At 45.8% G+C, this 14,224-nt stretch overlaps 1 protein-coding gene across 1 annotated transcript in view; it reads left to right on the top strand.

Annotated features, from left to right (window-relative positions):
* Window positions 1–14,224, top strand: part of LOC135982874 (interferon-induced very large GTPase 1-like) — a 40,857-nt gene that overhangs the window by 10,991 nt on the left and 15,642 nt on the right. The window contains exons 6-7 of the mRNA XM_065591258.1: window positions 329–428; window positions 2,295–2,599. Of these exons, the coding sequence (XP_065447330.1) occupies window positions 329–428; window positions 2,295–2,599 (405 nt within the window). The remainder of the gene's footprint in view (window positions 1–328; window positions 429–2,294; window positions 2,600–14,224) is intronic.

Genomic DNA, 14,224 nt, shown 5'->3' with positions numbered 1-14,224 from the left:
ACAAAGGTTACTTACACATAATGGGCTACATTCTGCTCTCACTGAGAGCGCTCCAAGTCAATACAGTGGTGTAATATGGGGGAGATAGCTCCAACATTCGAACATGAGGGCCATCAAGCTTCACTCTTGCTTTTCGACCAGCCAGATCTGTCTTGCAATCTTCCCTCTGGGTACCATAGTAGCTGGTATACAATACCCCAATGAACTGGAAAATGTAGACTTGCCAATTCCATAATCTCATTTATGCTTTGCACTGAGCAATTCAGACAATGGTTCCTATGAACCCCTCCATGTCTCACTGAGCATTTTGTTCTGTTTTATCATGCAGTGCCAGCATCCGCTGCTAACATGGCATTGCTGGGTTATAGGACTGAGGACCCTGTGGGAGATGATATCAGTGGAACGGCTATGGCGGTACCAACCAGAAGGTAACTTTTGTGAAAAGAAGGTCTTAGGGGGAAAAGTGTCTCCTCAGGGTCATTGCTGTGATGTTCTGACTCTTGTTCTACACATCAGAAACAAATCCTGGCTCACAAAGGGCTGAGAAAAATGGCTCTGATTCTGCACTTGCTCACACCAGCTTTAAAGTGGGGTAACTCCATTGGGTCCAACAGAGTCATTTCTGGTTCATGCTGGTGTAATGGAGGGGAGGACTTGCACAACAGGAAGTTGCACCAGGCCAGGGGTGGTCCCTGATGTGAAGCTTGGGGAAGGAAGAGCCATGCAACGCAAGGGGAACAATGGGAAAATAATAAAGGGGGACTAGAGTCTGGACGCAAGGTGAGGATGGGAGCCAGGGGGAGACCAGGACAGATGAGGTTGGGTTCAGGTTGCAATGGGATAGAAATGTGGCTCGGGGGACTAGGACATGGGGACAGATAGGTGGCAGGACTAGGAAAACAGGGTACAATCACAAGACAAGTGGGGTGGAAGGACAGGATACAGAGGGAAGATGGAGCATGACATGAGAGAAGGGAGGCAATGGTACAGTGCCTAGGGGCAGATAGTGTGAGGGGGCAGAACCCTGGGGGATCAGAAACAGATGAGGTGGGAGTAACAAAAGTAACTTCTGTCTCACCACACTGTTTAACAAGAAGTCAGAAATGCAGTCTCCTTAGGTATCCCAGCCCTTGTTTCACCACCCAGACACTAGACTATATGATTGGTTATTTAAAACCAGTTTAATCAAACAAAGGGTTCTTCTAATCCGAAGAGATCAGCCATATAGCCAGGTCAACATACAACTCAGATCTTACCCAATAATCATGCTGGTGCCAATCTTTTATCATCTAACATCTAAAGATTTATTTATAAGAAAAAAAAAGAGGAAAGAGTTAAAATGGTCTAGGAAAACAAATCCATGCACTCATTGCAAAGTTCTTGTATCAGTTTTGAAGCAGTGATGGAATGAACTGCTGGATTGTAAGGTCTCTGGTGACTTCCGAAAGATTGGAAGGTCCTCAGTCCATTGATTGGAATGCTTCTTTTAGTGTAAGTCCATGGCCAGAGATTAGAGGGGCAGGAGAGTTAAGGAAGTGGGGGCAGCACCCTGGGGCACAAGGGCAGCTGGTCTAGGGTTAGAAAAAGGGGGCAGAGAGGAGCAGGAGGTGTAGGGTTGAGGGTAGATAGGGAGAAAGGGGTGCCACTTACCTGGTTGCTGTCCACCTTGGGGGGGCCCTCTCATGCTCATTCAGGGAGAGGTGACCAGGGTCCAGGCCAGGCCCTTCAGCTGCATGGTCCACGCCAAGGTCTCTGTGCATATATTAATGTGCACAGGGTCAGGTGCACATCGTGTGCACCCTGATGACGTGCATGAACAGTTCATTAATTAACTTTGATCTAGTCCTGTTCCAAAAAGGAACAGCTCAAAGGACATTAAGGAACTATCAATGCACATCAGGGTGCACATGGACAGTTAGTCTGTGGTGCGGCATGTTAGTGCGACATGGGTCACATCCCAGCTTGCTGCAAATCTGCCGTCCTTCACAGCTGACTGGCATGCATATCCTTAGAGCTGCCTCCGCATGTACTGATCACCAATGGAAAATATACATGAGCTGCTGGGACTCGAAATGGCCACCTTTTCACTCACTTCCAGTGAGCTCACCACATCATTCCAGCAAAAAGAAGAAATACTTAGAAAAGGACCATTTTCTCTCTGCAACTGTTTGTCTTCCTTATTACTCATCACTGAAGGAGTCCACATTCCAAAACATTACAGCTGACTGAGATATCCTTTTTTAATCCTTAGCAATAGTAACTGTATATAATTTAAAAGTGAATTATTGTTCCAGGCCATGGGACTCGGTAACAGTAACCACAGATGAAAAGGCCTTGGAGATGATACACAAAAACCAAGATAAACTCATCAAGTTACTTCAGAATGATGCTGACAAGGTCTTGGATGCGTTGCTCTGCCAGTCAGTGATCACACAGCAGGACTACGATCAACTCAGCAAAAGAAAGGATGCAAAGAACAAAATAAGAATATTGTTGGTTATGATACAGCGGAAGGGGGGACTGACCTGTAAGCAATTTCTGGAGTGTTTACAAAGCCTGTTTCCTGACTTCCAACAGCACATACAATACTCAGTACAGGGTAAGTTGTATTATGGATTCTGATTTTTAAAAATCATGTTTCCACGCTAAGAATGTAATTACTGCAACACGGAATAGGAGGGATCTGTTCTCGACTGGATTCCTACATAGTAGATACAAATGTTGACTCTGCCTCTTGGACACAGGGGTTTTCTGGCGAGGGAGGTGGTGCTCTTCCACTATGGAAGAAGAATGGGTGAGGATTCCAGGCCCTGCAGAGGTGTACACATCTCTAGTGCTACACACTGTTCATCAGAGTAAGGACCCCTCCCTGGCATTGTATAGGGGTATATGGGATCCAGGGCAGGGTGGCCAAGACACAGCTATTTCCTTGAGCTTTTACAGATAGATGGTTGTGACAAAGGCTGGCCTGGGTATAGACCTTGGAAGATCTCTGGGAGTTTTATTGGTGGTTGAGATTTGTTGGCAGCTCTGGAAGGAGATAATATTGATTCATTTTGTTTTATGAATTTTATGTTGAGTTCTCAATTGACCTATTTTTAACTTGACATACACACATACATAAATAAATAGGGTGGCCATATTTTCCCAAAGGGAAAATGGGACACTGCACGGGGCTGGCCCAAGACCCCCCTTCAGTGCAAGCCGTCAGTCCCAGCCCTCCCTGCATCCTGCCCATGCGTGGGGCTGGCTCGAGTCCCCCTGCTGCCCACCCGCATGGGGCCAGCCCGAGGCCCCCTTCTACCTTGCACATGGCTGGCTCAAGGGCCCCCCTCTACCCCTGCATGCGGGGCCAACCAAAGGTCCCCTGCCATCCATCCATGCGGGGCTGGCCTGGCATGAGACACACTCCTGAGCCCTCCCTCCCACGCAGGCTGGCATTGATGCTTGCCCCCTTCGCCCCCCTCCCCCCGCACATTCCTCCACACCCCACAAAGGGTCACCCCTCACTCTTTTGGCAAAACTGTGCATTTGTTCAGTGTGACCACGGTCCTGGTGGGAGACAGCTGAGGTCACTCAATTAGGGTGAACTGCAAAAAGAATGGGGCAGACAAACACCCAAAAGCTGGGGGATATTCCAATGTTTAGATTTCCAAGCCAGCACAAAGCTGCTTCTTTATTACCTCACTGGTTACTCAGAAGTCCAAACAATGCAGTTCCCTTTAACTACCCAGCCCCAGGCCTCCATCCAGGTACCCAAGTCAAATATGATGATGATTACTGAAAATCTTATTTAATCATATAAAAAAGATTCTTCCGATCCCAAAGGACCAGCCGCACACCCAGATCAATATGCAACTTAGATCTTACCCAAAATACACACTTGTGGCCAATTCTTATTAACTAAACTAAAATTTATTAAAAAAGAAAAGAATATTGGTTAAAAGGTCAATATACATAAAGACATGAGTTCAATTCTTGAGGTTCAGATACATAGCAGAGATGGTGAACTTGTAGTTGCAAAGAATTCTTTTTGAAATAGTCCATAGGTTATAGTCCACTGTCCATTTCAGGGTGAAATCCAGCCAGTGACTGGGATCTCAAGCCTTATGGCTTAGGTCTCCCCTGTGTGAAACCTTAAGCAGATCAGAGATAAACAGGATCAGGACCTGGGTAAACTATAGGCTTTTGATGTAACCGTCTGTTTCCCAAACATCATGGTAACTAACATAAGGTAATTTATCCATTAAGTAGTTTATCACAAACTTTAAAGAGACATCTAGACCATGACATTATTTTACCCAAGATTCATCTAAAAGTTAATATTCCCTTTTGATCTCTGAATCAACAGTTATAGTGATAGACAGGAACTATCTTTTTATGTGGTTAGCATCTATAAGATATAAGTAAACACAACTAGTATTACTTCTAATTTCCAACAAGACAGGTTTGCACGTCAAAGTTCTGAAGTGGCACTGAATGGTCCTAATTATTACTTGCATACTGTTCTCACATGCCTCTATACATTGACTCTGGGTCATTTGGCCTGGAATTTTGCTTAACCCTTTTCTGGCCATGTGTCACACTTCAATAAGATGTTATATTATAATCATATAATGTCACATCTAGTTTACTATTTAACAGCTGAAATTTCTTATGTGCTCTATAATCCATGTGCATACTTAAATTGCCTTGAAATTTGCTGTGTCTTATCAGGTCTTGGGGTACGGTTAGTCCAAAGTTAGGGTCTTTTAAACAATGAAGTACTGAGACACAGCCCTCATATGACATCAACATTTTCCAGTTCTTGTAAATGGCAAATGTGGAAATGGAAGAGGTGCTTAATGAGTTCTTTGTTTCGGTTTTCACCAAGAAGGTTGGTGGTGATTGGATGCTTAACATAGTGAATGTCAATGAAAATAGGGTAGCATCAGAAGCTAAAGTAGGGAAAGAACAAATTAAAGATTACTTAGACAAATTAGATGTCTTCAAGTCACCAGGGCCTGATGAAATGCATCCTAGAATACTCAAGGAGCTGAATGAGTAGATATCTAAGCCATTAGCCATTATCTTTGAAAAATCATGGAATATGGGAGAGATTCCAGAAGAATGGAAAAGGGTAAATATAGTGCCCATCTATAGAAAGGCAAATAAAGACAACCTAGGGAATTACAGACAGTCAGCTTAACTTCTGTACCAGGAAAGATAATAGAGCAAATACTTAAGGAATCAATTTGCAAACATCTAGAAGATAATGTGATAAGTAATAGTAGCACGGATTTGTCAAGACCAAGTCATATCAAACTAACCTGATCGCTTTCTTTGACAGGGTAACAAGCCTTGTGGTTAAGGGGTAGCAGTAGATGTGATATACCTTGACTTTAGTAAGGCTTTTGATACAGTCTCGAATGACCTTCTGATTAACAAACTAGGGAAATACAACCTAGATGGAGCTATTATGAGGTGGATGCATGTAGCACAGCGCAGACTCATCCCTGTGGCGCCTCCTACTGGTTGTCTGTGGAAATTAGCTCTTTGACCCAAGAGGGCTCTCTGCAGGCCAGTGATCTGCTTGCCGTTGGCCCCCCATGTCCCTCCCATGGCCCCAGTGCCCTTATTTCAGGGTTCTGCCTCCTGCAAAACCCTCCCACAGTCTTACTGGGTTTCCTCACCCCAGGGGAACCCCCACCCCCTATCCCCACATCACCTCAGTCATGGCTACTGCCAGTCTCTGTTTAGCCCCCATGCCCTGGGGCAGACTGCAGTCTATCAGCCAATCAGCACAGGCAACAGGGGTTTAGACTGGCTGCCTTTACCCACCCTCAGGCTGCCCCTTTACAAGCCCAATACCTAGGTGGGCCTAGAACTAGGCCCTGCAGTCTGGGGAGTTGCTGGCCTAGAGCTTCCCAGCTCCTATGGCCACTTTCCAGCCCTGCCTCCCTCTAGGTCCCCTAGGTGAATTTCCCCAGCAGCCAGGCCTATCTCCTTCTTAAGTCAGGAAGAGACTGTTGCCTCTGGCTTCCCTGGCCTTATACGGCCCAGTGGCTTAGTTTGGGGTGTGGCCCCAGCTGCAGCCACTTCCTCCAATCAGCCAGGGTTTTACTTTAGCCAGCCCCAGCCCTCTGCAGGGCTTTTCCAACCTCTCCAGGGTGGGAGTGGGAACGGGTACTCACCCTGCTACAATGCATAAATGGTTAGATAAAGATTCCCAGAGTAGTTATTGATGGTTTACAGTCATGCTACAAGGGCATAACAAGTGGGGTTCTGCAGGGATCAGTTCTGGGTCTAGTTCTGTTCAATATCTTCATAAATTATTTAGATAATGGCCTAGAGAGAACATTTACAAAGTTTGTGGATGATACCAAGCTGGGAAGAGTTGCAAGTGCTTTGGAAAATAGATTATAATTCAAGACGATCTGGACAAACTGGAGAAATGGTCTGAGGTAAATAGGATGAAATTCAATAAGGACAAATGCAAAGTACTCCACTTAAGAAGGAACAATCAGTTGCTCACATACAAAATGGGAAATGACTGCCAAGGAAGGAGTACTGCAAAAAGGGATCTAGGGGTTATAGTGGACCACAAGCTAAATATGAGCCAACAGTGTAACACTGTTGGGGGGGGGGGGGGGAGGAAACAAACATAATTCTGGAATGTATTACTAAGAGTGTTGTAATTATTCCACTCTACTCCATGCTGATTAGGCCTCAACTGGAGTATTGTGTCTAGTTCTGGGCACCACGTTTCAGGAAAGATGTGGACAAATTGGAGAAAGTCCAGAGAACAACAAAAATGATTAAAGGTCTAGAAAACATGACCTCTGAGGGAAAATTGAAATATTTGTTTTTTTTTTTAGTCTGGCAAAGAGAAGACAGAGAGGATGTGATAAGTTTTCAAGTACCTAAAGGATTGTTACAAGGAGGAGGGAGAAAAATTATTCTCCTTAACTTCTGAGATTAGGACAAGAAGCAATCGGCTTAAATTTCAGCAAGGGAGGTTTAGGTTGGATATTAGGAAAAAATTCCTAACTGTCAGGGTGGTTAATGACTGGATATTGCCCATGGTAGTTGTGGAATCTCCATAATTGGAAATTTTTAAGAGCAGGTTAGACAAACACCTCTCAGGGATGGCCTAAATGGTGCTGGTCCTGCCATGGATTCAGGGGACTGGACTTGATAACCTCTCGAGGTCCCTTCCAGTCCTATGATTTTATATTAAACAGTACAGGTCCCAGGACAGAGCCTAAGGGACACCACTAATAACTTTCTCCATTTTGAAAACTGACCATTTATTCCTACCCTTTGTTTTTGATCTTTTAATTGGAGTGCCTGGCAATGCTTTCAGCATCATTTAACAATCCTTAATTTAATTTAATGACAAGCGTTTTGTTATCTTAATTGTCCTGCCTCTGTTTATAAACAAACTCTCTGCCTCAAAGGCAGAAGCTAGGAGAAGCACAGAACTCATCACACATTCAAACTGTGCTGCATTTAAGAGTTCCATCTAGGGCTGGGGCATGCACTGTGAGCAGACCTCCAGCAGTAGAAAACTGGCGCATTTGAGAACAGACGCCCCCTGCCCCGCTCAGGTAGAGCAGAGCAGCTCTGCACTTGCAGAAAAGGGGGAGCAGTGGCAGTGACTCCATGTGCACGTGCCCACTCCCCCCAAACAAAGGCAAGGTGTGGTACCAATGCCCCCCTCCCCAAAATGCACCCATGCACTTTCCTCCCCCTCTCCTGACCCAGCAGCAGGCAGCCCCACTCACCTCCAGCCCCAGCTGGTCTCCCTCTGTCTCAGACAGGACTCACCTGTTGCTTGTGGTTGAAGCTAGCCTGGGAGCTGCAGCCACACAGGGAGCCTGCCCAGGAGATGCAGGTAGGAGGCGGGTTGGCCTCAGGTGAGCAGGGTCTCATGCTGCTGATCACACAGGGCCTCTGTGGAGAAGAGCAAACCTGATGCCCCCTATCCTTGCCCAACCCTAAGGCACCCCTGGTTGGAACAGCCCCACTAAGGGCTGAAGCAGGGCTGGGTCAGTCCCTACTGCAGCAGCTGCTGCCAGCCCAGGGGCCACAAAACAGCTGATCAGCGACGTGGCTACCTAACAGCTGATCGGTGGGGGCAGGGCTACTCCACAGCTGATCTGTGGCTGGAGAACCACTATGGCTGGTGAGTGCCGAGTATCCACTATTTTTTTTTTTCTGTGGTGCTCCAGCCCCAGAGTAGTCACAGAGTTGACACCTATGCCCTTGGGGTTTTGTTTCAAGCCACGGTGTTTGTCACCTGAAATCCCCTATGGATCAAGGTGCTATGCTGTGCCATTTCTCTGGAGCCTGAGCCACACCTATGAACTAAGACTTTGAGTACTTTCCACAGAAACTTTTTGAGAACAGGTGTTACACTCATGAAATTCTCTCCCCGTTTCAGCTGGAAGTTCTGCTTTTGGAATTTTTGCCCCAAAACAAAGCTTCTGGTATAAAAGCTGATATTTCAAAGTGCTTGTAAATCCACAGACACGCTCTATTGGCTTGAAGATTCTCATTTGTGCCAGGTACAGAGTTCGAGGGGGAAGCATGGTGAAGGAATTCCTTACATACAGCCCTTTCAGTAAGAAGCTGATTTTAATATTTCCATTGCTCTAAAATGCATTTCTACAGTGAGAAAATAGTGCAAATTTGGGGTTCTTGGAATAAAACCACCTGAGAATATAACTTGTCCAAGTATCACCTTTACCTTAGAGTACATAACACTGCAGGGCACAGATTATCTAATAAGTTCTTGGAATGTATTGGAGACAATTTTTTTGTTCCAGAAAGTGGAGAAAGCTACTAGGGGAGAGGCTGTTCTAGACTGGATTTTGACAAACAAGGAGGAGTCCTACAAAAAGTGGAAACAAGGTCAAATTACAAAGGAGGAATATAAACAAATAACACATGTATGTAGGGGCAAAATTAGAAAGGCCAAGGCACAAAATGAGAGCAAAGTAGCTAGAGACATAAAGGGTAGCAAGAAAACATTCTACAAATACATTAGAAGCAAGAGGAAGACCAAGGACAGGGTAGGCCCGTTACTCAATGAAAAGGGAAAAACAATAACAGAAAATGTGGAAATGGCAGAGGTGCTTAATGATTTCTTTATTACGGTTTTCACCAAAAAGGTTGGTGGCGTTTGGATGCCTAACGTAGTAAATGCCAATGAAAATAGAGTAGGTTCAAATTCTAAAATAGGGAAAGAACAAGTTAAAAGTTACTTGGATAAGTTACATGTCTTCAAGTCACCAGGGCCTGATGAAATGCATCCTAGAATACTCAAGGAACTGACTGAGGAGATATCTGAGCCATTAGCAATTGTCTTTGAAAAGTCATGGAAGACAGGGGAGATTCCAGAAGACGGGAAAAGAGCACATATAGTAGGGTTACTATATGTCCGGATTTTCCCGGACATGTCCGGCTTTTGGGGGCTCAAATCCCCGTCCGGGGGGAAATCCCCAAAAGCCGGGCATGTCCGGGAAAATCGGGAGGGCTCGGCCGGGGCCTCTTTGTCTGGGGCCGGGGCCGGGGTCGCGGCGCCGGGCTGGGCGCGCGGTGCCGGGCCGGGGGCCAGGCCGGGCCGGGCTGGGCGCGGGGCCGGGCCCGCGGGGCCGGGCCCCGGGCCGGGGGGCCGGGCCCCGGGCCGGGGAGCCGGGCCGGGGTCGAGGAGCCGGGAGCCGGTCCGGGGAGCCGGGAGCCGGGCCGGGGTCGCGGGGCCGGGAGGTGCGCCGGGCCGCCGGGGGTGGTCGGCCGGGGCCGGCACCCCAGGGCCCGAGCCGACCCAGGCTGGAGCCGCCGGGGGGGCCAGACTGGGCCGCGCCTCCTCCCCCACCCCCCTTACCTGCTACAGACTTCCCGCGACTCAAATGTTCGCGGGAAGCAGGGGAGGGGGCGGAGACTTTGTGAGGGGGCGGAGTTGGGGCGGGGGCGTGGACGGGGCTGGGGGCGGGGCCGGGGCTCCGGGGAGTGTCCTCCATTTGGAGGCACAAAATATGGTAACCCTAACATATAGTGCCTATCTATAAAAAGGGAAATAAGGGCAACCCAGGCAATTTCAGACCAGTCAGCTTAACTTCTGTACCAGGCAAGATAATGGAGCAAATAACTAAGGAAACAATTTGCAAACATCTAGAAGATAATAAGGTGATAAGTAACAGTCAGCATGGATTTGTCAAGAACAGATCATGTCAAAACAACCTGAGAGCTTTCTTTGAGAGGGTAACAAGCCTTGTGGATGGGGGGAAGTGGTACATATGGTATATCTGGACCTTAGTAAGGCTTTTGAAACAGTCTCGCATGACCTTCTCATTAACAAACTAGGGAAATGCAACCTAGATGGAGCTACTATAAGGTGGGTGCATAACTGGTTGGAAAACCACTCCCAGAGAGTAGTTATCAATGGTTCACAGTCATGCTGGAAGGGTATAATGAGTGGGGTTCTGCAGGGATCAGTTCTGGGTCCGATTCATCCCTGTGCAGACGGAAGTGAGGGGGGCGGTCTGGTGAGAGTGAGTGAAGGAGGAGCCTCATTTGGAGGGGAGACAGACTGCTTGAACCTGAGATATGGCTGGGGAAGCCTAGCTGAACCAGAGGCAAGAGTCCCAGCTGGAAATGGGTAGTGGAAGTGAGGGGCCCAGCTCAGTGTGTAGCTATGGCTACATAACCAAGGTAGTATGTCGTCCTCCAGTAAGCTGCTGCCTGTGATATGTTCATGCAGGCGACAACAAGAAGCAACTTCTAACATATTAATGGCTTATACAATGCAAGTAATGGTTTAATGGGGTCACAAAGGAAGAGGGAGCTGGAAATGTTGGTGTGGGGCTGAATGTCTCAAAGAATGGTGGGGCAGCAGTGACAAGGAGAGACACACACTAGTCACTGCACACTGCAAACATTTCAAAGCACAACCATTATTCTCATTCCGTTATAACAAAATATACAAGAGTGGAGATGAGTGCTAAGGAATCACATGGCAACCGTGTGGTCTAGTGAAGAGGTCAATGGACTAAGACTATTCCCACTGCTGCCACTGGCCTGCTGAGTGTCCTTGGGCAGGTCTCTTCACCTCACTGTGCCTCAGTTTCTCCATCTGTAAAATGGGCATAATGATGTACAATTCTTTGAAAGCTACTGATGAAAATCAGTATATAGAAGCTAGGGGTTTTGGCTGTAACCTGGTCACTGTAGCATCACATCTGCAAACCTAGGTGAGGACTACAGCTATCAAAATGATGACTAACTCTACCAATAAACATTTCTCTTTGTTTAAAAAACTAGGCAGCGAAACTTTGTTAATACAAAGTTAAAGGTGCATTGTTGTAGCTTCTGGAATATTGAGTTCTGCGAAACTCAATCTTCAGGAAATTACAAAGTTAAGATTAAACATGCACATAGCCATAATGCTGTTCTTTTTGAGCGATGCCCCAGTATGCCCATAACGTGTTGTAACCATTTGGGGTCAACTCAGCCCAGAGAGAGGTTGTGTCACTGCTTGTCCTGTAATCCTGACCGACTTAAAATGCTCTGCTAATGTAACTCCCTGTCGGGACATTCCCAGCCAGAAAACAGGCATTGCACTGAGCGTGTGTGCATTTAGCAGCCCTGGTTCAGCAACTCTGACTCCAGCACATACCTTTTGGGTATATATCATGACAACAGTGTGTTAGGTGTAGTGAGTATGTCAGGCTTGACAGAAGTTGTTGACACAGAGTAGCGGGCATGTTGTCCGCCCTCTATAACACAGATAGAGAGATATACACAGCTGTTTGCTCCCCCAGGTATTAATCACTTACTCTGGGTTTATTAATAAACAAAATTGATTTTCTTAAATATAAACAGTAGGATTTAAGTGGTTTCAAGTAATAGACAGAACAAAGTAAGTCACATAAGCAAAAACGCAAGTCTAAGCTTAATACATTAAGAAGCTGATTACAGGTAATAGCTCACCCTCAAAGATGTTCCAATAAGTTTACTTCACAGACTGGACTCTTTCCTAGTCTGGGCCCAATCCTTTTCCCTGGTACAGTCTTTCTTAGTTCCAGCTTACATCTCAGATAAGCGGGGGCTTTCTCATGACTGGCAGCCCTCTTTGTCCTGCTCCACCCCCTTTTATAGCTTTGGCACAAGGCAGGAACCTTTTGTCTGTGCTTGTCCTCACCCCTGCCTCTTCCATAATGATTAAGATGTATTCCAGTGTCATGTGACATTGTCACATGTCTCTGGTATCTCTTGTCTCCATTCTTCCTGCTTTGGTCCACACGTACACAGGAAGGCTAGCAGGTAAAAAAACCATTTACCGTCAGTTGTCCTGGTCAATGGGAGCCATCAAGATTCTAAACAACCATTAATGGCCCAGACTTTGCATAATTACAATAGCACCTCAGACTTCTACTTCATATTTCTAGCTTCAGATAGAAGAATGATACATGCATACAAACGGAAGGAATATATTCAGTAGGTTATAACCTTTGGAATGATACCTTACAAGAGACCTTTTGCATAAAGCGTATTCCAGTTACATCATATTTACATTCATAAGCATATTTCCATAAAACATATGGAGTGCAACATCACAGTCTATATTTACATTTAGCCATATTAAAACACAGTTTGCTTGCACCCAGTTTACCAATCAATCTAGACCAGTGCTTCTCAAAGCCGGTCCGCCGCTTGTGCAGGGAGAGCTCCTGGCGGTCCGGGCCGGTTTGTTTACCTGCCGCGTCCGCAGGTTCGGCTGATCGCGGCTCCCACTGGCTGCGGTTCACCACTCCAGGCCAGTGGGGGCGGCGGGAAGCGGCATGGGCTGAGGGATGTGCTGGCCGCCCTTCCCGCAGCCTCCATTGGCCTGGAGCGTCGAACCGCGGCCAGTGGAAGCCGCGATCGGCCGAACCTGCGGACGTAGCAGGTAAACAAACAGGCCCGGACCGCCAGGGGCTTTCCCTGCACAAGCGGTGGACTGGCTTTGAGAAGCACTGATCTGGACAACTCTGCATTGGTGACCTTTCCTCTTCATCATTTACTACTCCCCCATTTTTTGTCACCTGCAAAGTTGGTCAGTGATTTTATGGTTTTTTTTCCAGATCATTCATAAAAATTCATTAAATAGCATAGGCCCAACAACCAGTCCCTGTGGGACTGCACTAGAAATGCACCCATTCAATGATGATTCTCTGTTTACTAGTACACTTTGAGACCTATCAGTTAGCCATCTTTTAATACATTGAATGTGTGCCATGTTAATTTTATATCTTTCTAGTTTTCTAATCAAAATGTCACGCAGTACTAAGTCAAATTCTTGTAGAAGTCTAAGTATATTACATCAACACTATTACATTTATCAACCAAAAAAAGATATCAGGTTAGTTTGAGAGGACTGATTTTCCATAAACCCATGTTGATTGGCATTAATTATATTACCTTCCTTTAATTCTTTTTTAACTGAGTCCCATATCAGACATTCCATAATCTTCCTACAATTATCTGGGTCAACCCTGTTTGTTCTTTTAAAATATTGGCACAATTTCAGCTTTCTTCCAGTTACAGAATGTAAACTGGTAGTCTATGGTTCACTTTTTTTTAATGGCAACTTGCAAATTGCAAAACATGTGGTTTCCCAATGGGTGCAGATGTTGTATTTTAGGGGAAAAAACAGGCTTTAATTCAAACTTAACACTGTTTTCATATTACTCACCCCACACATGAGATTGGTTTTAAAATATGAGATTTCAAATGCAATGCAATGCATTTCTATTTATTTATTTATTAGTTTATTAAATCTATTTACTTGCCTTCTGGGTTTTGAACTTTTAGGCGTCATGTTTTCAAACTTTTCTTTGCAACCATGAAGTCTAGAAACTTATTTAAAAAAAGAAAAGAAAACTGAGATTCTGATGTAAGAACATGACTCCAAAAAGTGAAAGGGATAGAAACACTGCTGTTTTGCAAGTTTGTTATGAAAGGAACATAGAAGGGAAGATAGAATACTGGTGTTACCATGAAAGGTTTCAGAGTAGCAGCCGTGTTAGTCTGTATCCGCAAAAAGAAGAACAGGAGGACTTGTGGCACCTTAGAGACTAACAAATTTATTAGAGCATAAGCTTTCGTGGACTATAGCCCACTTCTTCGGATGCATGAGGCTGAGTGAAGGTTGTACGGGTGACTTAAAGTGTGAATTTCCATACTTCCAAATATATGGGGG

Source organism: Chrysemys picta, chromosome 4, assembly GCF_011386835.1.
Source record: "Chrysemys picta bellii isolate R12L10 chromosome 4, ASM1138683v2, whole genome shotgun sequence".
Lineage (NCBI taxonomy): Eukaryota > Metazoa > Chordata > Testudines > Emydidae > Chrysemys > Chrysemys picta.
The sequence above is the reverse complement of the archived record's forward strand: the minus strand, read 5'-3'. Positions and strand labels throughout refer to the sequence as shown.